The 23314-nt window shown below is 47.5% G+C and overlaps 1 protein-coding gene across 1 annotated transcript in view; it reads left to right on the top strand.

The window, feature by feature from the left end:
• The window catches only part of Gna12 (G protein subunit alpha 12), a 75506-nt gene that overhangs the window by 36587 nt on the left and 15605 nt on the right, over nucleotides 1-23314 (top strand). The window contains exon 2 of the mRNA XM_051161133.1: nucleotides 7385-7600. Coding sequence (XP_051017090.1) covers nucleotides 7385-7600 — 216 coding nt within the window. The remainder of the gene's footprint in view (nucleotides 1-7384; nucleotides 7601-23314) is intronic.

The raw sequence follows: 23314 nt of genomic DNA on the forward strand, positions 1-23314 counted from the left end.
TGAATAAATTTTGACCCAGAAATTCCCTAATTCAACTAGCTGAAATTTCTCACAAGGAAATAGTCAGATATGTGCCAGTATGTATGATCAAGAGGATCCTGAATGATTTTCTACTCTTCAGCCACTAGAAGTGATCCTGGGGTTTTTAACTGATTGATTGTATGCTTGTTGATTTTTGAGACAGGCTGTCCTGTATCCTAGACTAACCTTAAACTCACTGTGCTGAAGATAACCCGGAACTCCTGATCCTTCTGCCTATACCTTCTCACAGCCTGCTCTTGTCTTCCCAAAATCTACTACTGGGTTGACACAGTGGGCACCAGCAAGGGCTAGCACCTGTGCTGCTTACAAGAAGACGTACCACACAGCAGGGTTTGGGGTGGGTGACGACAACATTGTATATATTCACTCAGATTTTGTGTTCTTGATTGTATATGGCTATTTTTACCTTGAACAAAATTCCTATGAAGCACCTTTGCTATGTACCATTAATTCCAGTGTTTACTATTGCGTGCTATTTCCTTCCTTTAAAAAAGCCATGGAGATTATTTCACAGGCTTGAATCAGAAAACATGGAATGAGCGCATAGGGCTGGAGTGCTTGGGCTGTTTGTTTACTCTTGCTTGTCAGTGCTAAGCACATTAACAGGAAAGCCTCCTTTCCCCTCCGTGTTTGTCTTTGGCGAAATGTTTAGAAGATTCCAGGGTTTCTGGCCCAACACCTGGGAGAAGCAGGAGAGGAGGGACTTGGCTTCAAGCAGCTGCAGGTGGTGGTTGTCTGAAGCCCCTGAGTACTGGAGCTTGAGCTCTCTCACCCAGCTTTTCACACACCACTTTGGGAAAACTGAGGAAACCTGAGTGGATGGTGAATTCCTCTTTCCCCCCTTTCTTCAGACTTTCAGAAAACCCTTTTCTAGGCAGTTGAAGATGAGTGGTGGTGCCACTTCTCTGCATATCCTAAACCCAGAGGGTTTCATGTCTCTTAGGTGGGTTGTGGTGGATTTAGGATCTCAGGTATTCCAGGCTGGCATCCACTTTGTCATGGAGCATGAATCTTCCTGCTTCCGCCTCCTCACTGTAGGGATCACAAGCGTGTGCCACCTCATCAGCACAATCCAGTGTGGCCCCTGGGCCCATCGATTTTCTGAAAACTTTGCTTAGAATTTCCCAGTGACCCACTAATTTAAGCTTGCCAAAACCTCATCACCCCACTACTTCCTAGCATACTGAGTTCTCTTAGTGCTATGTATGCCCTTCTCCTTTGTTTGGCTCCCATTTCGAGCAATTGACCACCTTCTGTGGCTGCCCTGCCTTGCATCCTCTTTCTTGCAAGGCCCCACTCTGCACAGATCTGGAGGCAGAACTAGGCCTCATGTCCCTTTTCCAAAACCGTTGTTTGTCCCCGTTTCTTACCAAAGAAGTTCCAGATTTCTTAGCTGGCCTATAGTCTGCCTTTAAGCCACGCCTCCCACTGTCCGTGACATTTCTGGCCATCCCTCCATTGTTCTGACCTTCCTTTGTAGCTTTATCTCTAGGCTCCATCTGAAGGCCCTCCACTGTCTTGCTCTGAGAATCTTTGAGAGCACCCTGGGAGTGGGAGCCACATTCTAGCCTCTTGGACCTTTTCCCATTGCCTGGCATTTTTTCCCCCTCAGGCTGCTGGTGGAACTCTGTGGGTGGCTTTCCTAGCAGAATAATGTGCTTGTGTATCCCAGAGAGAGGCAGTGAGAGAGCCACCAGGAGCCTATCCACCTTCCTGTTGTAAATAGGTGGCTGAGGGTGTACTGGCTGCCTTTACTTTTCTTTCTCATCTATTTCTCTGGCCTTTAAATGTGAACGTCCCTGCTGCTGCTTCCAGAGAAAAAACGGAGAGGCGCTGTCTCTGCCTGCCGGATTCAGCAACTTACAGAAACACATCCTGTTTATATTTCTGGCAGCCTCTCATTGATTTGGATGGTGGCCAACAGCTAGCCACTCAGCCCTTGTGGGTTTTTAACCAACAGTTTTCTGAGTGCACATGCGCTGTGAGTGCACACCCAAACCCAACATGTCTTCTGTGTACCACCATAGCCAAGCGTCCTCTCCAGCCTCTGACATCCAGTGTAGCTTTAGTATGCTTTCTGAGAAGACTTCAGTCAGGACTCACTACTTTAAAAAGACTGGGTGACCAGGGGCTAAACTAGTAAGGCACTGGAAATGAGAACAAGAGTTTCAAGTTTGCGTCCTCACCTTTAAAAAAAAAAAAAAAAGTGCAACCAAAATACCCTCAAATCCACATCCCCATCAGACAGGGGCTCTGTTCTCCATTGAATATTTAAATGGCTGGATTTATAAGTTGTCTTAAAGGTGCTCTTTGAATAGTTTCAAGTGCTCCGGTGTTCTGGGATGAAGTCAGCAAGCTGCTTACGACCTTATTTATGTTTTCACAATAGACTGACTGTACAGTTGTCAACAGATTAAATCTGCACTAACAAGCTGGGTGTGGTGGCGCACACCTTTAATCCCAGCACTTAGGAGGCAGAGGCAGGTGGATTGCTGTGAGTTTGAGGCCAGCCTGGTTTACAAAATGAGTCCAGGTTAGCCATGGCAACACAAAGAAACCCTGTCTTGAAACATCCTTCCCCCCCCCCCCCCCCCCCTAAAAAATGTGCACTGTCACTGGGGCTTTCCTCCAGCTGTTAGACTCTTGGCTGTAGGCTTCTGGCTTCTTTCTTCTTTAGGTGTATTTGAGTTTTTAGGTTTTCTTTTCTTCCTTATTTAGAAAAATGGTTTCTTTTTTTGTAGTTGGTTGTAGACGGGGTTTCTCTGTGTAGCCCTGGCTGTCCTGAAACTCACTCTGTAGACCAGGCTAGTCTTGAACTCAGATCCACCTGCCTCTGCCTCCTGAGTGCTGGGATTAAAGGCCTGCACCACCACTGCTCAGCTGGAGGGTGGTTTTTTGTTTAAAAAGATGGTAGCAGATATTATCATAGTGTTACACAGTGCAGCCCACACACACTTCCACGTACCCCATTGGGTTTTTGGAAGCCACAGAATCTTGCTTTGTAGCCAGAAAGGCCTTAACTCACAGTCTGCCTCTGCCTCCCAAATGCTGGGATTATAAATTTACACTGCCATGCCTAGACCTAGTATCTTACTTTTAAGACACTGGCAACTCTCCTCAGTTCTTTTTTTTTTTAATTGTGTGTGTGCACAATCTCACTTGTTCAAGTAATTGCACCACAGCTCACACATGGAGGTCACAAGACAACTTGCAAGAGTCACTTCTCTCCTACCATGTGGCTCCCAGGGATTGAACTCCAGTCATCAGGCTTGATAGCAAGTACTCTTACTAGCTTGGCCATCTGACAGGTTGGTCCCTGCAACCACATTTTAAGCCCAGCCCTTGTCCCCAGCAGTGCTGAGGAAGGCCTGACTCTAGGACCTGTAGGGTCAGTTTCTACTATGTAGAAATGATTGCTCTTGAGAATTGGCCATCTCATTTGTGTTTGTGCTTTTGTTTCTTGAGATAAGATTTAACACTAAATTGCCTCGGCTGCCTCGAACTTGATCTCTCAAGCATTTACTTAGATGAAAGTCTGCCATTACAAACTGACCTGGGTAGTAGATTTCACTGAGTGAAGTCATACTCCTTAAGAAGCTAAATTCTTTATTATATGACTCTAACACCTGAAAAAGCACATTGTAGCTCCCCTTCAGAGGTAGAGACAAAAGGATCTCTTAAAGTTCAAGGCCAACCTGGGCTGTGCCCCAGACCCTGTCTCAGAAAACAAAACAAGACCAGATGTCACAGAATAGCACAGTAGGGCAGCCTATGTCATCTGTTGGGTGCGTTGGCTTCCTGATCCAGGCCAGGTGGAAGATGAAATCCTGTCCCAGCTGTCTTTGCCAGGCTCAGGCTGCCACTGCCTGGTTTCTACAGAGGGGCCTCTGTGCACGCTCAGGCTCACTCAGGCTGTTTTGTTGAACATAATGGTCAAAGTAGGAATCATCTGTTTCATTCTCAACCTTCAGGCTTTTATCTTTTGGGGAAGGTAGAGATGAGACAGTGTGGTACAAGAGAGCAGGAGGCAGGAAGGCCCAAATCGCAGCAGTCAGCTGAGGGCAGTGAGGCAGGAGAGTGGACAGCTTGCTCAGACACAGTGCCCCAAGTGAGTTCCCTGTGGGTGCACTCAGTATCTGCTGAAGACCCAGCTCCTGTTAGGGGCTTTCGAACCTCAGGAGCCTCCTTTCCTGCTCTTTCCCTGACTTCTCTAGTTCCTGCCCCTGGCCCATCACCGGAGCAGGAATTTGTGGTTGCTGGTGAACTTTCTAAAGCCTTTTTATTTGAAATAATGATAGGTTTGCAGGAAGTTGCCAAGCTAGTCTGAGCAGTGTCAGCCAGCGTTCTCCACTGTTGTGACACACATAATTACAGTACAATAGCAGAGCCAGGAAGTGAACATGGGCACAGTGGGTGCATAGCCATAGCAGTCAGGATCACAGAGGTCCTGTGCTGTCCCTTGTCATCATCACCAACCTCCACAGCCACCCCACACTGTCCATCCTCACATTATCATTTGAGAGAACATTATGTAAGGGGCTGGAGAGGGGGAAGAGAATATCATATGAACTGTTGTGTAAGGTGATCTTTTCAGACTACCACTCTCCCTTTAGAGTAGTGTACCTGAGATCCTTCCAGGTTGCTGAGGCCATTGGTTCCAGAGCTAAACCCCTCGCCATTTTTTTCTTTTCTTTTTCTTTTTTTTTTTTTTTTTTCTTTCTTTCTTTTCTTTTCTTTTCTTTTTTTTTTTTTTTTTTTTTTTTTTTTCCTTTCTGTATTATCAAGGATAGACCACAGGGCCTCTTGCATGCCAAGCGAACACTCCACCCCTGAGCCATACCCCATCACAGCCATTCCTTTTTATTGCTGAGTAGTATTCCACAGCAGGAACCCACCTATACCATACCATATGTACCTTCTTACGAAGGTTTTGTATTGAAAGGGATGTCCCTGGGCTGTCAAAATTCAAAATTTCTGAGCTGCTTCCAAACCTCCCAGCACTCTCACCCTCACACAGTGCTGGATCTTCCCTGTACACATGGACGTGTGTAAAAGGCCTTGCTCTGCTCTCCCAGTTGTGAGCATTGTGGGCATGTGAGCCTCCATCTGATGACTCGCTTGGGGGGCAGGGGTGGGTGCATGCAGGTTGTCAGGCTTAGCAGTGAGCCATCTCACCACTCCAGGTTTGAGTGTTCTTTATAAAGAACCCCATAGTCAGCTGTGTGCTTGGCAAATGTTTTCTCCCATTGTTGAGTGAATGATAATGTGGGTACAAACACTCTAACTCCAAGGGGGCAGCACCTCCACAAGGCACTCCTGTCAGTTAGACCTGCAGCGAAGATTAAGGTATGATTTCATTGCTTCGTTGGATTGAGGCAAGAGTGGAAGTTAAAGCAGCAGCCCAGGGCTGCAGCTGAGCTATGAAGAAGGCACAGCTGGGGAGGGCCTGCCCTGGGGCTAGGGTGAGGTAACTAAAACCATGGAGCCATGCACTTTTCATGGGCAATTAGGCAGCATATGCATATAGCCATCCCAATAAGGCTGTTACTTAAGTTTTTAAAAGGGTATAAGTATGTGGAATAGGGTGGTGCATACCTGTTATCCCAGCACTCGGGAGGTGGAGGTAGGAAGCCACACAGTTCAAGACAAGCCTGCACTGCATGAGTCCTTGTTTTATAAACAAACAAACAAAATAAGCACAATTAGAGGGCTTGGCTTGGTGGGTAAGAGCTCTTGCTGTGCACGTGTGATGATCTGAGTTTGAATCCCCTGCATCCACCTGAAAATTGGGCATGCCATGTAGCCCTCTAGCTGCTGCCCTGTGGGGATGGAGACAGGAGGATTCTGGGGCTTACTGCTGCCAGCCTCCCACCAGGCTCATTGAGATAAAGGAGTAAGATGGAGAGCAATAGAGCAGGATGCCAGATATCCTCGTCTGACCTCCGCATGAGAGCACAGGCGTGTGTAGCCACATGCACATACACCACAAAAGGGTAGAATACCACATGGGTAGTGTGGAACTGGTGACTTCTAGGTTGGCACACATAACTGCAGTACCATAGCAGAGCCAGGAAATGAATGTGGGTACAGTGGGTGCATAGCCTGACTCGGAGGTCTTTCCAGCCATTGCCTTGGTGTCTGCACTACTCCAGGCAATACCAGCTATTCAGAGAGCCAGTGATCCTCAGACACTCACTGCAGCCCTCACAGGCTCTGCCTGGCCAGTCTTGAAGCAGTGTTCTAGCATGGAGTTCTTCAGGCCAGGCGTCCTGTTTTATTTAGGCTCCTCCATTGCTGGACCCTGTCAGCAAGGGGAAGAAAGGGCAGGGAAGCACTCATCATATTAACATTGAGGAAACAAGTGAAAGAATAGAGAGTTGCAGCACAGTGAGCAGCACATCTGGGGCTTTGGCTCCTGCCAGGGGTGGGCTCAGCTCCGGCACCTCAGTCTTTTCCAGGATCAGGGTTGCTCACTGCCCCTTGTGCTTGATTTCCTGCCTGTTCTGGGTTGGGACAAGCAGTTGTATCTTGTTAGGAGTTGACAGTCCTAGGACAGTGTGGCTCGCTTCCTGTGCAGCTGCTCCATCCCAGTGCCTTCACAGGAGGGGAGGAGACACTGCACATGAACTTCTGCCTGTAGACACAGGCTATTGTTCTACTTCCCTCTGCACTGCTATGGTAAAATGTTCTGACCAGAAGCAATCTGGGGAATAAAGAGTTAATTTCACCCACATTCGAAGGTCACAGTTCATCTTTGAGCAAGTCAGGGCTCAACTATAAAGGAACAAGGCCTGCTGGTTCACTCTTGACCTCATTCTGCTAGCTTGCTTGCTTGCTTTTTAAAAGATTTATGTATTTACTGTGTGTACATTATTCTGCCTACATGTAGGCCTGCACACCAGAAGAGGGCAGCAGATCTCATTATAGATGGCTGCAAGCCACCATGTGGTTGCTGGGAATTGAACTCAGGACCTTTGGAAGAACAGACAGTGCTTTTAACCTCTGAGCCATCTCTCCAGCCCTCAGCTAGCTTTCTAAGACCAGGACCACCTTGCTCCAGGGAGTGCTGCCCACAGTGGGCTGGACCCTCCTGTACTGATTAATAGTCAAGACAATCCCCGACAGGCCACTTGGATGTAAGCAATTCCCTCTTGAGGCTTTCCTCTCAGAGGAAAAGGTGTGGTCCTAGGAATGGAGACACTCATGCCAGGACAGACAAGGAGACATGCACTGGCTACAAGCTTGATGACATGTAAGTGTCCTGCCTGTGGTGGCCAGTGCTAAGGTTTTCCACTATGGGCTCAGAGCACAATTAAACCTTCCTTTCTCACCTCATTTCCAGGGCTCAAGGGTGCTTGTGGATGCTCGCGACAAGCTCGGCATTCCCTGGCAGCACTCTGAGAACGAGAAGCATGGGATGTTTCTGATGGCCTTCGAGAACAAGGCAGGGCTGCCTGTGGAGCCTGCCACCTTCCAGCTCTATGTTCCAGCCCTGAGCGCACTCTGGAGGGACTCCGGGATCAGGGAAGCCTTCAGCCGCAGGAGCGAGTTCCAGCTGGTGAGGGAGCCTTTGTCCTCCACACAATCTGCCTCCTCTCTTTCCCCCCACCCCCTCACCCTGGAGAATTTCCTTTAAAACCCAGCCCCGTCATCCCCATAGTCACTCAGGAGGCTGGGGCAAGAGGATCTCACGCTCAAGAACAGTGTGGGTTTTATAGAGAGACCATCAGACAAAGAAAAAAAAATGTATTAATGGGAGCGAGCTGTATCTTGCTACAGACCCTAATACTAAACAAAACACATAGCAGAACCTGACTAGCTCAGTGGTTCCAAGGAGAGCACATGTCTTTTGACACAAAGCAAAAGTTTCAGACTGGCAGAGCGCAGGGACTCGGTTGTTCGGGCTACCTTGCCCACTGTTAGAGCAGCTTTTCACCAGGGAGGTGGCAGCAGCCACAGGTCACAGGTGTTCCCTGATTCCCTTGGCAGCTGTCTGACTTCTGTAACTCAGTCTCTGCAGGTTTGTTCTCTCCACTGAAGAGCCTCTGAGACTCAGAAAGGCTAGTCAGTGTAGCCTTTTCAGCTGCTAAGGACATAGCTTACAGCTGGAAAATGTGGGGTTTTTTCCAACAACCCTTCAACACTGACAGTTTTCAAAGAGAAATGATCATGTGTCCAGTAAACACGAGCTGTGTGTGCCTGATTGCTCTGCTCATGGTGTGTCAGGATCGCAACATCCTTCTTGTGTCTTTGCCCCAGGTACACAGGATCCTGCTCCACCTCCTTTGTCCCTAGCCTTCTTTCATGCTGTTGTTGCAGTGGCTTCTTATTTTCAAACAATATGGCCTTGAGCTTGCCACAGTTTTCTAAGTATATCAGTGGTTTCATAGGGTACATTTTCTTGTTTTTTCCCCATTCAGATTACCCTCCAATGTTTCTTTTCACTGCTATATACTGTTCCATCTTTATGTTTTGTGTCAGAGACTGCTGTGACCTTATCTGTCTCCAGGTGTACAAGCTCAAGGATAGCTCTAGGATGTCTACCTCAGAACGTAATCAGTGGGTCACAAGGCATATTTATCTCCAGATAGACACGGTGACATCAGATCTTTCCAGAGCAGCAGTTGTGCTGGTTGCATTGCTTCCACTGGTAGAGAAGGACCCTGCTGTCACACACAAACCTGGGGTTTAACCATCTCCTTAGGTTCATTTGAAGTTGCCTTGATTCATCTGTGGACTCCCTGGGTTTTTTCTTCTGCAAAGTGTCTGTGTCTGTCTTTTGCCATCTCTTTCTCATTGAGTTGTGCTTTCTCTCACAGTCCACTCACACTCCTCTCAGTTCAATCCCTACAGTGACATCTCCTACGGCCACATCACAGTGGTCAAAACTAACACCTTCACATTGGTGCCAAGGACAGCCCTGGATGCCCATTGTGTAGAGCTTTCTGTTCCCTTGGTCTCTTCCTTCTTCCCTGTCTGTTATGACCTAGGCACCCAAGACCACTGGCAATTGCTCTGTAGAATGCCCCTATGTGTCCAGTGCCTCCTCATCGCTGGAATGAGGTGATAGAGAGTGCGCATGGTGGCACAGTCCTGTTAGTCCAGCACTAGAGACTCAGGCAGGAGGACTCTGAGTGTAAGGGCAGCCCAAGTTATAAAAGGAAGATGATGTGGGTGGCAGGAGAGGCGGCCCCACAGTGAAGAGTCTTTGCTGAGTAATTATGAGAACGGAGCTCAGATCCCAGCATCCTGGAGACACCTGTAACTCCACCTTTGAAGGATCTGCTGCCCTCTTCTAGCCTCTGTGCATGCACAGGCACACGTATTCACAAACACATTCACATACACTTACGTAATAAATAAATACATAAATAAAATGAATCTTAGCCGGGTGGTAGTGGCCCATATCTTTAATCCCAGCATTTGGGAGGCAGAGGCAGGCAGATCTCTGAGTTCAAGGCCAGCCTGGTCTACAAAGAGAGTCCAGGACAGCCAAGGCTACACAGAGAAACCCTGTCTCTAAAAACCAAAAAATTAAAAAATAAAATAAAACAAATCTTGTTAAAAAGAATACAAGAATACACCCCTTGGCAGAAAAGCCACAGAAGTGGCGTTGTGCCCTGACAGCATGTCAAGAGGCGTGTGATAGCAGTTTATTGAGCTATTTGTTTACAGCACTGTCCAATGGCCTTTTTCTTCTGGGAAATTACCGTGTCCTCATGGGAGACACTAAGAGACTGTGTGTACCCTCTTTTTCTTTAACCTTTTTATTTTTCTGTGGATGTAGGTGTGAGTATGTGTGCGTGCGCTTTTGTAGAAACCAGAACTTGATATCTTCATCTTCCTGATAGTTCTCCACCATATATATATTGAGACAGATCCTCTCATTTGAACCCAGGGCTTACCGCTCTGACTAATGTAGCAAGCCATCTGGCTCCTAGGAGCCCCTGTCTCTGCCTTCCAGGGAATTGCCATTGGGTCATCACACCCATGCAGTTTACATGGGTTCTAGAAATCAGAACTTCAGTCTACACATTTGTGTGTCAACTACTTGATCCAGTGAGCCATCTCTCAGCCTTGCCCTCAACCTCTACACACTGTTTTAGCATCCATCTGGAGAGCATAAAGATGGAATTTTTCTCCCCCTTAAGGCAGAGTCTCACTATGGGGCCAAAGGCTAGCTTCAAACTCACAAACCCTCACGACTCCAGGTACTGGATTCTACTGGTGCACACTCCAAGCCAAGTAGAGATGATGCTTTCCTAGCCCTTTCCGTTTGCACATACTTCACACATTCACCTGAACTGCTTAGGAGAAAGAGTCAACAACAGATGATGCCGTTGCCTTAGGGGACTATGAGAAAGGCCTAGGAGTTGAGCAGAGGGTACTCTTCAGTGTGGAACTGAGTGGTGGGCCATCCCCATCAGCACCTGTGGGCTAGGAAGGGAGGTTCAGACCCGAAGCTGAAGTGGAAATTACTCTAGTTATGGAGGGCGTACCAGGAAGGAGTGTGACCATCCAGAGGTGCTTGATAAGTTCTCCATCTGGGAAGTTAGTGTGGAGCTTTTTGATCAGATGTTGCCGGCCTTGTCCCACTGGGTACAGTACCTTTGACCTAAATAGTCAGTCTTACATGGTTTCAGGCATGGAAATATGCTCAGAAAGGTAATAGGGTGGCTAAGGCTACTTCTTGATAGTCACTGAGAAATTGGGGCTTCAAATTCCTGTCTGCTTGTTTTTCTCTGTATTCATTTCCTCGTTCAGCATTGAATGTGTACCCATGGATAGCTGGACACCCAAGTCCAGTGCTGAGGATCAAACTAGATGCTAGGGACACACAGGTGGATTAAAAACATGTCTGTCCATAAAGCTTCCAGTCCAGACATAACGTGGCTTGCAGCCTCCTCTCAAGGGGACAGCAGGCATCTCCCTTTCATCATGCACTTCACTGTGTAGTTTCAGTAACAAAATTAACTATAGGCCAGTGTGGCAGGGCTGACTTCCTGTTGAGTGGGCTGCAGGTACGTGGGTGTTTGATCCCTGTACTTTGTACATTTCTGTAGTTTTCTTTTTGGAAAGCAGCGACCAGTGGTGCTGAGCGCCGCTGTTGTCATACAGTAATTTGGGCAGCACTCACAGAGCATGGTCCTCCCTCCCTGTGCCTGGCTCTCCCCTGAAGCTCTCAGTGTCAGAGCCTTTCTGGGTCACATTCCATCCATCTGAGTTTGGGGCTCTTTTCCTCCCTGCTGCTCTGAGAACCGTGTCAGCCAGTCCTTTCCTTGTCCTTTGCTGCCATCTCAGATGTCTTTGCACATGGAGGAAGTGACAGTCTTAGGACATTGTTCTCCTCTGAGGAGAGAGAACTGTGGGATCGTTCTCTGCACACAAGTCAGTTTGGGAGCAGCTGTGGGACGCAGTGCTTGTTCCTCCTCTAAGTCCCTGAGCATGTTTGCCCAGCCTCTGACCTTAACCTAACCCTAATTAGAACAGTTTCCCAGAAAGGCCAAAGGGTGTTGGAGGTCAGTGGTAGGGGTGTTCAGAGGGCAGCAGGTAAGATGGCACCTTGGGTAGTGTAGTGAAAGGTGTCAAGGCCAGGCAGCCAGGCAACTGTTGTAAAGCACACAACAGGCCCTGGGGAGGCTTGGCTTTAATAGAGGGGTGGTAGAGCTGTTGTATTTTAATAGGACTGTTTGGGTAGCTTTGCTGATAATAAGCAAGGGTCACCTGTCTGAGAGGGGTTGAAGGTGATGAGAACACTCTAGCCCACCTGTGGTAGCTGTTCCTGAGTGGAGGATTACAGGTGTATCTCCACCCTCAGCTCAGAAGCTTCCTAAAATATACTGTTCTGTTGGGACTTAAAAATCTCACTGACCAAATCCTGCATCTGGAGCATATCCCAGCTCGAGGGACAAAGCCCTGCCTGCCCTTTCCCAGAGCATAGGAGCTGGCAGCACTGGAGGCTTCAGCTAGTTTGGGTCCCTGGCCTACACCAGAGGGCTTGGACTTGCAACTTTGCTCTAAGGTGGCTCTTCCTGAGGACAAGGCTACAGAAAGGTGGAGTCTGAGCTCTTCCTGGGCCTCAAGCTGATGAGAAGCATCTGTTCTCACTCTAGTGCACACTGTCCCTGCCCTTCAGTGACCACAGACAACTCAAGTGTGGAAACTTCTAGAAACCCACCACTGTGGGGAGGATACACAGTGTTGTGTGCTTTACCACAGATCCTTTACCTCTGGAGTGCTTGTCAGCCCACGCTATAGTGTGTAGCTGTGAATATAATTAATCATGACATATTGTGCACAGTGAGGCCAGAACTCTCAACGAGACTTGTAATGGGGTAGATGCAAACACAATCTCAACTTTTTTTTTTTAGTTATTTATTTATTATTATGTATACAGTGCTCTGCCTGCATGCACAGCTGCAGGCCAGAGAGGGCATCAGATCACATTATAGATGGCTGTGAGCCACCATGTGGTTGCTGGGAATTGAACTCAGGACCTCTGGAAGAGCAGTCAGTGCCCTTAACCTCTAAGCCATCTCTCCAGCTCCAATCTCAACTTTTATATGAATGTTGAATTAGGGGAAATACAGCATACAAAAGGTGCTTTGCGGAGCTAGAGAGATGGCTTGGTGAATACAAGCAGTAGCTCTATAAGCATGAAGTCCTGAGTTGAGGTTCCTGGTACCTTCATGAAAGCCAGGCATGGCCATGCATACCTGTAACCCCAGTATCAGGGAGCAGAGACAAGTGGATCCTAAGAACTAGTCAGCCAGCAAGTTTCCAGTTTAGCGAGAAACCCTGTCTCAAAGCTGTAAGAATAAAAACATGAAGAGGATGCCCAGCCTCCTGCTCTGGCTCCTGAGCTAGGAGCGTGTGCATCCTAATACATGCATGCATGCACCACACAACGTACAAAAAGTGCTTTGGGGCCTGACATTGTGGCACACTCATATGTCTGTCATCCCAGAACTTGGGAGACAGGCAGCAGAATCTAGATTTCAGGGGCCAGCCTGAAGTACATAAGACTTTCTCACAGTGCTTTTCACATGTTAAGAGATCAATTAAACAACTGCAAGCTACATGGACAAGCTCTTCAGCCAATAAAGGATACTACTGGGAGCCAGCAAGATGGTTCAGCAGGCAAAGGTGCTTCCTACCAAGCTTGCTGACCTGAGTTAGATCCCTTGGGATGCATGCGGAAGAAGGAGAGAACCAACTCTCCTAAGTTGCCCCCTGACCTCCACATGCATTCCATGGCATGTGCATACCCACACACACACAGAAAATAAATGATCTGCCTGCCTGCCTCTGCCTCCCTGAGTGCTGGGATTACAGACCTGCACCACAGTGCCCAGCTTCAGTAAGTCATTTTATGAAAGGCTCTAAGCAGGAATTGAGAGACAGGAGCGTAGGAGTTGTAGGCCCTTACAGCCAGCTGCTTTTCCTAGGACATTTAGAGTCTGAATCACCCCCCGAGCTGGGATCTTGAAAGGGAATAGAGCCAGCACTGGTGGTGCATGGCTTTGGTTATTTCTTACACACCTGGGACACCGAGGCAGGAAGATTACAAGTTCAAGACAAGCCTGAGTTACAGGAAGACAACATGTCTCATAAGAGTGGGGAATGACAATTTCAGATTGTCAGCATTGGGGAATCTAATCAGACGTCTCTATAAGGAGCCAAGACTAGCCCACAGAGAAACAAAGTCCTGGATGCCAGAAAGATGTGCTGGACAGATGTCCCTCCCAGGCATAGTGGCACAGCTGTGCTTACTGTGTTTACAGGGAGGACCAATAGCAAACAACTTCAGGGAAACTAAATGCTCTTTTGGTTTTAGTCAGGATCTCACTATGTAGTCCTGAGTGGCCTCAAACTCAAGAGATCTGCCTGCCTCTTCCTCCTGAGCAATATTGAAAGTGGCATTTAAAAAACCTTGAGGCAGCTATAACGTGAGGTGGCAGGCTGACACTTGCCCAACGCTTCAGGCAATGGTAGGTACCTCAAGTTGAGTCTCTGAGAGACTTCCAGACTATTCAGTGAAACTGGAGGCAGACTATAGAGATGGTCTCAAGCTGCGACAGGAAACTGGCCAGTCACACACTTAGGAAAGGACCTCAGAAGGACTGGGCCTCCTGTAGAGGAAAGGGATTCTACATTGAGGCCTCAGAAAGAGTGCTAGTGGCTTATCTGTTAACTTCTTTGGTCCTTCATCTTGGTGCCCTTGCCAAATATAAAGCTTTCTTCTTAGAGACAGGTCCTAGGATATTGATGCACTTATGCTGGTTTTGTGTGCAGTGAGGTCCAGGCTTGTTCTGTGTGTAGACTGTGAGTATCTCCAGCACAGGCTGTTGGCAACCGTCTGCTCCGTCCCACTGAAGAGCCATGGCACTTTTGTCAGAAAGCAGTTAGCCACAGAAGTTAGGCTTGTTTTGAGATGCTTGCTTCTATTCCACTGGCTTGTGCACCCATTATATGCAGCTCACACTTGGGATCGGGGTCCTGCCATGGGTTTGGGGTTTTGAAGTCTGTAAGTGAGTCTCCAGCTTTAGTTTCTTTTTCTCATTATGGCTTCCATTTACATTATTCTGAGGACAGTGATGGCAGGGGTTTTGTTCTTGTTGGTTCGTGCTTGTTTGCTTTGGAGGAGGTATTGAGACAGGGTCTGGTCTCAAGCTCAAAGAGATCCACCTGCCTCTGCGTCCTAAGTGCAAAGATGATAGATATGCACACCAGACCCAGAAAGTTATTTTTTAAGAAGGCTAAATGAGAGGGCAGAATTGGGGTACAGTGATACATACCTCAGTAGTTGAGCCCCTGTATAGCACACGTGACCCTGGATTCTGTCCTCAACAACACAAACACACTAAGGTGAACCTGTCTATCTCAGGGATCAGCAAACTATAGCCAAGAGGATAAATGTCACATGGCTCATTTTAGTTTCCCTGCCCCACCCCCAGCTAAGAAAAATAATATGCACTAGAGAATGCTAGTTGTAGCCCACAAAATCTAGAATAACTGGCTGTTTATCAAAGCTCTTTCTTGATCAGATATAAAGATGTATTTTTAAATATCTTTAATAACCAAAGCATCCAGGATATGGATAAAGATGTACATACATGGAACAGTGTGACCTCAGTGAACTCCGAGCAGCACCCAGTTCCAGATACACCAGAGCCTTTCAAGAGGATTTCCTGAACTCATAACACTCCCTCTTCCCTTCCTCCCCCCTGAACTCATAACACACACTCTCTCTTTTTCACACACACACACACACACACACACACACACACACACACACACACATTCTGCCTCCATCTCTTCCCCCTCATTTTAAGACAAGATTCTAAAGTAGCCCAGACTAGCCTGTAACTCGTGGTGATCTTCCAGGTGCGGGGATTGCAGATGTGTGCCATAACATCTGTGCTGGGAGAATTTCAAAAGGTAAGTCCAGGCAGGCATAGAATTGCAACTTATAATCCCAGCACTCAGGAGGTAGACATAGCAGGATCTGGAGTTAGTTCAAGACCAGCCTGACCTGCTTATGAAGTTTGGGGCCAGCCAAGGCTATATGAAACCCTGTCTCAAAACAGCAGCAAACATGCAAACCCAAGAGGGAAAGATGAGTAGCGTAAGTACCATTATATCAAGCCCTCTCTGCCTTCAGAAGCACCACCAGCCATGGAAGTGAGAGTGTTTGTAGTTGTAAGCTCAGGTGCAAGTGCCCAGGCCATTTCAGGACCTTCCACACTGTATCTGCAAGAAACAGACAGCCCACTAAGAAAATGAAGGAACACCTCAAACAGGCACCTGCCACCTCTGCAGGCGCTGAGACATCTAAGGAGTCCACTACGCAGCAGGGATATGGCATCTGGAGCTCTCAACACTGGTGCTGACAGAAAGCAAATCGGCAGAACTGTATTACTGAAGTAAGGATGTGTACTCCCTGTGTTACACAGTGTATGAAAAGATGTGTGAGAGGGGTCACTGTGGCATTAGTTAAACAACCCAGATGTCCGCGGGGAGCTAAAGGCTTGTCATTCATGACAGTGAGTCCACTGTGCAATGAGCCCTGCAGATGATTAAGGTGGCACATATATTCATGATTTCCTATGTATTGCCCATGGCTTCCCTTTTTCTTTTCTTTCTTTCTTTCTTTCTTTTTTTTTTTTTTTTTTTTTTTTTTGAGACAGTCTCTTGTAGTCCATACTGGCCTTGAACTCCTGATCCTTCCTCCTGCCTCAGTGTGCTGGGATTTCAGGTGTGTTCTACCACAACCAGTTGTGTTGAGTATGGAGTCAGGGCTTAACAGGCAAGCATTCTACCCAGACTGTTCTATAAATTCAACTACACTGCTGGGCAGTGCATAACAAGGTGTGATAAAGGCACACAGAGATACATGAAAGAAAAAAAAAAGCCTAAACAACAACACATACCTGTAATCTCAATGCTGGAGATGTAGAGGCAGTGTCCCTGAGACTTGCTGGCTAGCCAGCCTAATTGAATGAGTGAGTGACCCTATCTAAATAGATAAATGAAACATGATCAACTTGTAGTCTGCGCACATGCACACACTCATACACACACACAGCTACACAGAAGTAAAAAGAAATATCCTAGTGTTGACACGAGTTGCTTTTTAAAGATGAAGTGAGGGTTCGATGTGGCCACATCTGGGGTTCAAATCATGTTCCACTTTGTAGCTTGTTTAGACGAGTTCTCACTATGTAACCCTGGCTGACCTGGAACTCACAGAGATCCGCATGCCTGTGCCTCTGGAATACTGGGATAAAAGGGTGCACCACCTCCCCTGGCCCTGTGAGCTCTGTTGTGTCAGTTAGTTGTGTATTTATCTTTTATGTACTTTCTCCATCTGTCATGATTTGCAGTGTTAGGAACTGAAAAGGAAAAGCAATGAGCTGAATGTTCGAAGCTTATTTGTAAGGAGGTGAGTTGTGTTGTTTATAAAAGGAAAAGCAAACAGAAAGGAAGTAACCCAAACACTCCCTAGAAGCTGGGGAGCCAGATTAGAGCTCTTGAGCACCGTGTAAGGACCAAGAAAGCCGAGGGCTCTGGGTGCTGACGTGGCAGGAAGTCCCTGATCCTGCCAGTGAAGGAAGCAGGGCAGGAAGCGGAACACATCTGTCTATCCTGTCTCTGAAGAGAGGCACATGTGCCTGGGGCATGTACGTGTAAAGCCTGGTGTGGCTGGACCACCTCTGCTCCCATTTTTGTGGCCTACAGACACAAAACAATACATTCTCCAAGTTAGCTGTTGTCGCAGTAATACCAAGGTTGTCTGGGCTGATCTCCAGCTCTCTGGGGCTCACATGATCTTACTGTCTTGGCCCCTAAGAGAGTTGGGAATACAAATGTGCACTGCCATACACAGCTCAAAATTATTTTTATTATATTTAATTATTGTTTGTGTGTACATGTTCATGTGCTGCGGAACACATGTGCACAGTTTGGAAATCAGTTCTCTTCTACTATGTTGGGCTGGGGATTTAAACTCAGGTTGTCAGGCCTGGTGGTAAGTACCTTTGTTCACTGAGCCATCTCATTAGTCCCTAAATTATTTTTATTTTTAATTGTGCTGAAAACATATTATCTTCGTAATCATAAAGCCAGGAGACATTTTTAAAAAGTAGACTCTGCAGAAACATGTTTTATGAAGTCTATACAGCATTACGACGGCAGGCTTCCAGTTTAGCTCCCTCTGACTAGCTGCCATGTGCTATGTGTGAGGCCCCTTCCACCCAGGTCAGCAAGTGGCAGGTAGAGCCTGTGCCCTCCAGATCTGCTCCTGCCGTTGAAGCCACCATTGCCTGGCTATGTCAGGGAGCAGACTCTCTCAGGTAAATGCTGGGAGGCATACAGGCATGTCCAGTACCACCTCAGGATCCCTCCCTCAGAATTCTGCTTGTACTCCACCCTGGGAGGTGAATTCCCCAATGAGTGTGGAGTTGAGGAGCTTCTCATGGGGCCTGCTGCAGGCTGTGTTCCTACCCCTCCGTGAGAGGGAAGCTGTAGGCCAAACCACCAGGAGAAAGTGGGATTTTATCCCTTCAGGGAGGTTAAAGATGATTCTCCAAAGAAATGAGATGGAAGGGCGCTGCACTGTTCACTGTTCTTAGTGAACCCTGGGTAACAAGCACTTCAGAAAAGCAAGGTGTGCTCTGATCTGGCTGGCCATCCGTAGGATAGTGAAATGGCTGTCTTGTTCTGCCTCCTTTATCCATCTTCTTTTGGGAGGGCTGGGGAGGGTTTCTCTATGTAGCCTTGGCTGTACTGGACTTACCTTGTAGACGAGGCTGGTCTTGTACTCACAGGGATTCGCCTGCCTCTGCCTCTCTGAGTGCCGGGATTATAGGCGTGTACCACCACACCCAGCTTCCTAATTCTTTTTTTAATTGTAGTGAAATATCCTTTTTTTTTTTTTTTTTTTTTTTTTTTTTTTTTTTTTTTTCCCTACAGTCTCTTGCCTCCAGCCTTTCTAGCTGAACATCCTTTCAAAGTACAGGTAAAGGTGTGCACACCTCTGGCGGTGGGACCCTGGTGAATGCCAGTGGATGTCACCATCTAACACAAAGCTCAGGAGGTCAGAAAGGAGAAAGAATCATACTGAGTATTAAATATGAAAAATAAGATGCCAGGCAACAGATATGATATGGAGAAGTTTATTATAGGAGCATGGGAGACAGGGAAGGGGAAGGGGCACCCCAAGAGAAAGGGAGACAGAGGCAGCAAGAGAGAGACAGAGGGAAGAGAGGGAAATGAGAAAGAAAAAAAAAAGTAAGAGAAGGAGATGGGGTGGGTTTGCCCGTTTTATATCCTGGGCAGCTGGCTAGTTCAGGCAATCAAACTCAGGTCATTAGACTTGTACCTTCCGCCCCGCCCCCCGCAACAGCTCTTATCTCCACCATGTTTTTTGAAACAAGGTCTCACTGAGTTTGGATTAGACTGGCTAGTTAGCCAGCCCCTGGGATCTGTCTGTCCCCACTCTCCAGAGCTGGAGTTATCAGCGATGGCTGCCATGAGCACCTCTTTACATAGATGTTGGGGTCAGAACCAGGTCTTTGTGTTGCATAGGAAGCACTTTACCTGCTGAGCCAAATCTCTAGCCATCCTCCCCAAACCAGCACCCTTCCATTTTCAGTGGCTCGTGGATGAGCAGGGCTTGTGCAGAATCAGTGCGCATGCCTGTGAAGACCCATCTGAGTGTCCAGCTCACAGCCTCGCTCATGTTCCCCGTGAGGACTCTGCCACAGCCGCTGCACTTCTCTCTTGCTAACACAGTGTGTCACCACCATGTTAGTTGGCCAGACCTTCTCAGAGTACAGTCTGGGCCATTCACCCCTTGACCAACTCCAGGGGACTGGGATGGCACTTGGCATATCTGTAAGATGCTCCTCGGGTGTTTCTGATGCCCTGTTGCCCTACCATGCCTGTCCACTTGGAAATCTACTGTAGTTCCTAGGCTTAACGGTTCCTGGCCTTCCTGGGAAAACCCACCACTTGGAACAGGGTATCTAATATTACTGTATGTTTGGTGCCCTGGGTCTTCAGCTGCACAAACTCCAGGCAGTTCTGTTTCTCTGCTGTGTTTATTGATAGAGCTAGCTCAGGCCTCCAGCTACCAGCTCAGACACCAGGCACCAGAGTCCTAAGCTCTGGTAACTCAGAAGAATGAAAATCAGTGCTTTAAACCGTGTCTCCAATTTTGAGCAGTTTCATGGTATTGAACGTGAACTCATGATCCTGCCTCTGCCTCTAGCGTGCTAGAATTATATGTATGTACCACCATAGGGGCCTCAAGCCTTGATTCTCACATCATGTTCCACCTCTGTGGCTCTTTACTGATCTTTACCCACAGTGTCTTCAGGACCCATCACTTACATGTCTGTCTCCCAGGGCAGCTCAAGCTGACTGTCTAATTTCAGGCCACTCTGTGGTGATATTTCAGCCAGACTAAGGCTGTGAAATAGAAGACTGTTCTGCCTTGCATGGCTATGATCCCAGCGCTCAAGAGGCCTTGCAAGTGTGAGGCAAGTTTGGGCTACAGAGAAACATGCTGTCTCCTAGCAAAGCCACATCCTAACAGCCATGCCTACTAGAATAAAACTTAGGCACCAAGAAACTGATTAGAGAGGAATTTGTTTTTTGTGTTTAGAAAGCTAAATGACAGGCTGGAGAGATGGCTCAGCTGCTCTTCTAGAAAACTCTGGTTGAATTCCCTGCACTCAGCTATAACTCCAGTCACAGGAGATTCAATACCTGCTTCTGGCCTCAGCGGACACCAGGTACACATGTGATGCACAGACATACATGCAGGCAAAACACCCATACATATAAAATAAAGATACAGGGAAAAATTTTAAAGGCAAGGAAAACTGAATGGAGACCATTTGCATTTAGCAGCTCCTGTGCTCTGCATCTCGGGTTCTGTCCTTTGGTTTTAACAGTCTGGTTCACTAATCCATCACCTTCACTGACCAAGTTCTCCGGGATGCCTTAACCTTTAAGAATACGAGGCACGGGCCTCTCCGCATGTTCTTTTGATCTTCACCTTTAATTGGATGTTTGAGTCAGAAGAGGGGTGTCATGTTCACAGAGCACCCATTATTCTCTGCCCACTCAGTCATTTGGCAGATCTCGTACTGAGATTTTTGCCATCAGCCTGGCAGAAACAACCTTGTTTCCCCTTAAACTTGAACATAGATGGTTACAGATGTCAAAGGCTGAGGTTTGAGAGTCACTTAGGTTCCTGGTGTTCAAAAGCTTCTCATCAAAGGAAAGGTCTTCATTTCCTTCATGACACAGTAGATTGTTGCTTTCTAATCCATCTGCCTCAGCACTGTGCACCCAGCCTGGACGGGCGTTTAACATAATTAGTGCTTCTTAAGTCTCCAAGGATTTCACTCACTGAGAGGAAAGGGCTGATGCCAGTCCAGCTGTAATCAGTCTCTCCAGGACCCACTGGCACATGCTGGGAAGGAGGGGAGAGGCCCCAGGGCTGCCCTGTAAACAGGGTTTGCTCAGAATCTGAGAAAACCCCAAGCACACTCAGATGGGGTCCAGCACAGGGAGCAGGCCAGCTGACACTGAATCCCTAAGATACGACACAGAGACATGGCAAACTCTGCTGCCCTGAAGCCAAAGCTAAGCCCAGCATGGCTAACTGTGAACAGTGTTACGGGAATGGTGCAGAAGAGTCATGCTCTCAAGCCAATAACCTCCACACAGCAGCTCAGCTGTCATGGGGACAGTCCCAGGACCCTAAGCTCTTCTAGGAGAGAGCAGGGCCGCAGCCTCAAGGAGCCTTCTAGGAAATGCAGACCAGCCTCCCTAGAGGAGACGTTGTGCTAGTCCTCCAGATGTCCCCATAGGAGAGCTGGGTCTGTAACCAGCAGTCAGGGGCCGTTCTACCCATTAGTCCCTGGAGCAGTAGTTGAACAGGGTGTGCATGTCCACAGAAGGTCCTACTGGCCTGGAGGGAGCAGCAGAGATGGTGGCAGGAGGTGGGGTGGGAAACCATTCTGAAGGCACATTCCCTGCAGGTCCCTGGTTTTCTCCTCTGGTTTAGGAGCTTGAACAGCTCTCTCTGTTTGGAAGCACTGTCCAGTGGTTTTTGGTTGCTTTTATGCTGGTGTTCACAAAGGCACAATGTCTGTATTGTCAGTTCTTAGTTTTTTGGTTTTTGTTTTGAGGTAATTTCAGGCCTAGAGAAGAGCTGTAAGAACTATTCTGAGAGCTACCATCTGCTGGCTGTTTCGGCCCTCTCTCCTCTGTCCCTGTCTCCCCCTCTTTCTCAGGTCATGTTTTCTCATGATGTTTTCTGACCCTTGAAACCTCCCACCATGGAGCTGTAAGGAACAAATTATCTTAATAAACTTCTAACAGGCAGCAAGGCTGTAATAATTCTACCTCGATTCCCCTTTCTCATGACACATGTTTTAAATGTGGCTTTTTTTTTTTCTTTTTTTTTTCTTTTCTCCTTCCCACCATCTTTATTTTTTCTTGAAGAAAATCTCACTCTGCGGCCCAGGCAGGCCTTGAACCCATGGTGGTCTTTTTGCCTGGACCGGTGATTGCTGGGATTATAGGCTGAGTGCCACACCTGGCTCTCTCTTTGTCAATGAGAGAAGGAGTTCCTGGGGCTGGGGAGATGGCTCTGTGGGGTAGCGCCTTGAACATGCTTCATTTCCTTACTGCCTCAAGGAAGTAGGGATCCACTTTGGGAATCCCCCACCTTCCTTCCCAGAGGCTAGCCACTCTCTGAGGACCTTTTGAAGGGGACTTGCTGGAGCTTGTACTTCCATTTTGGGCTCCTACCCAGTTTCCTTTTAATTGACATGCAGGGTCTGTTTAACTTCCTGCTGCTATTTTGTCAAATAGCTGTGGCTTAATAAAGATGCACACAGCCTGTAACAGACTATATAATTGGAGCAAGTGCTCCTGCTCTGCGAGCTGAGGCTCTGAAATAGATCTTAGTCCTGATCCCGCATTGAGCTGCTCAGGGCTATTAAATGGAGATGATTAATCCTCCTCGTTAAGTAAGGCAGGAGCTGTCATAAGTAAATAAGCTGGCTTTGTGGAAACTTTGTTCTTTTTATGCAGCTTTTTAAAAGAGTATAATCCAAGGACTTTCAGTAAATTTCCCCAAGTTGTGCAAACATTGCCCTAAACCCATTTTTAAAACATTTCCATCACAGCAGTGAGACCCATCACACCCATCCACACTGGCCAGCTCCCACCCCAGACAGTCCCTCAGCTAGTCCGTGCCTGCAGGCTTCCTGGGTATTTCCTGTAAAAGCAGTCATACAATAGCTGGCTTCTTTTGTTGTTCTTTTATTGTGCTGTTGTGGGGCAGTAGGAAAGGGAGCCCTACAGTGTATGTACATGTAGAGGCCAGGAGATTAATGTCACTGTCCTCTGTCAACTTTTCCTCTTTGTTTTGTTTTGAGACAGGGCCTTGTGTAGCCCTGTTTGGTCTGGGACTCACTAAGTAGACCAGGCCGGCCCTGAACTCACAGAGATCCACCCTGAGTGCTGACATTAAAAGAATGTATTACCGCATTTAATTTCTCCATATTATCTTTAAAGCACTTTTAGTATTTATTTTTTGTGTATGGGTGGTTTGCTTTCGTGTGTATCTGTGCACCGTGTGTATATCTAGTACCCAAAGATGCTAGAAGAGAGCATTGTATCCCCCAGAAACTAGAGCTACATGTGAGCTCCCATGTAAGTGCTAGGACACCTGAGCCCTGTCTGT

This window comes from Acomys russatus, chromosome 19, assembly GCF_903995435.1.
Source record: "Acomys russatus chromosome 19, mAcoRus1.1, whole genome shotgun sequence".
In the NCBI taxonomy this organism is placed as follows: Eukaryota; Metazoa; Chordata; class Mammalia; order Rodentia; family Muridae; genus Acomys; species Acomys russatus.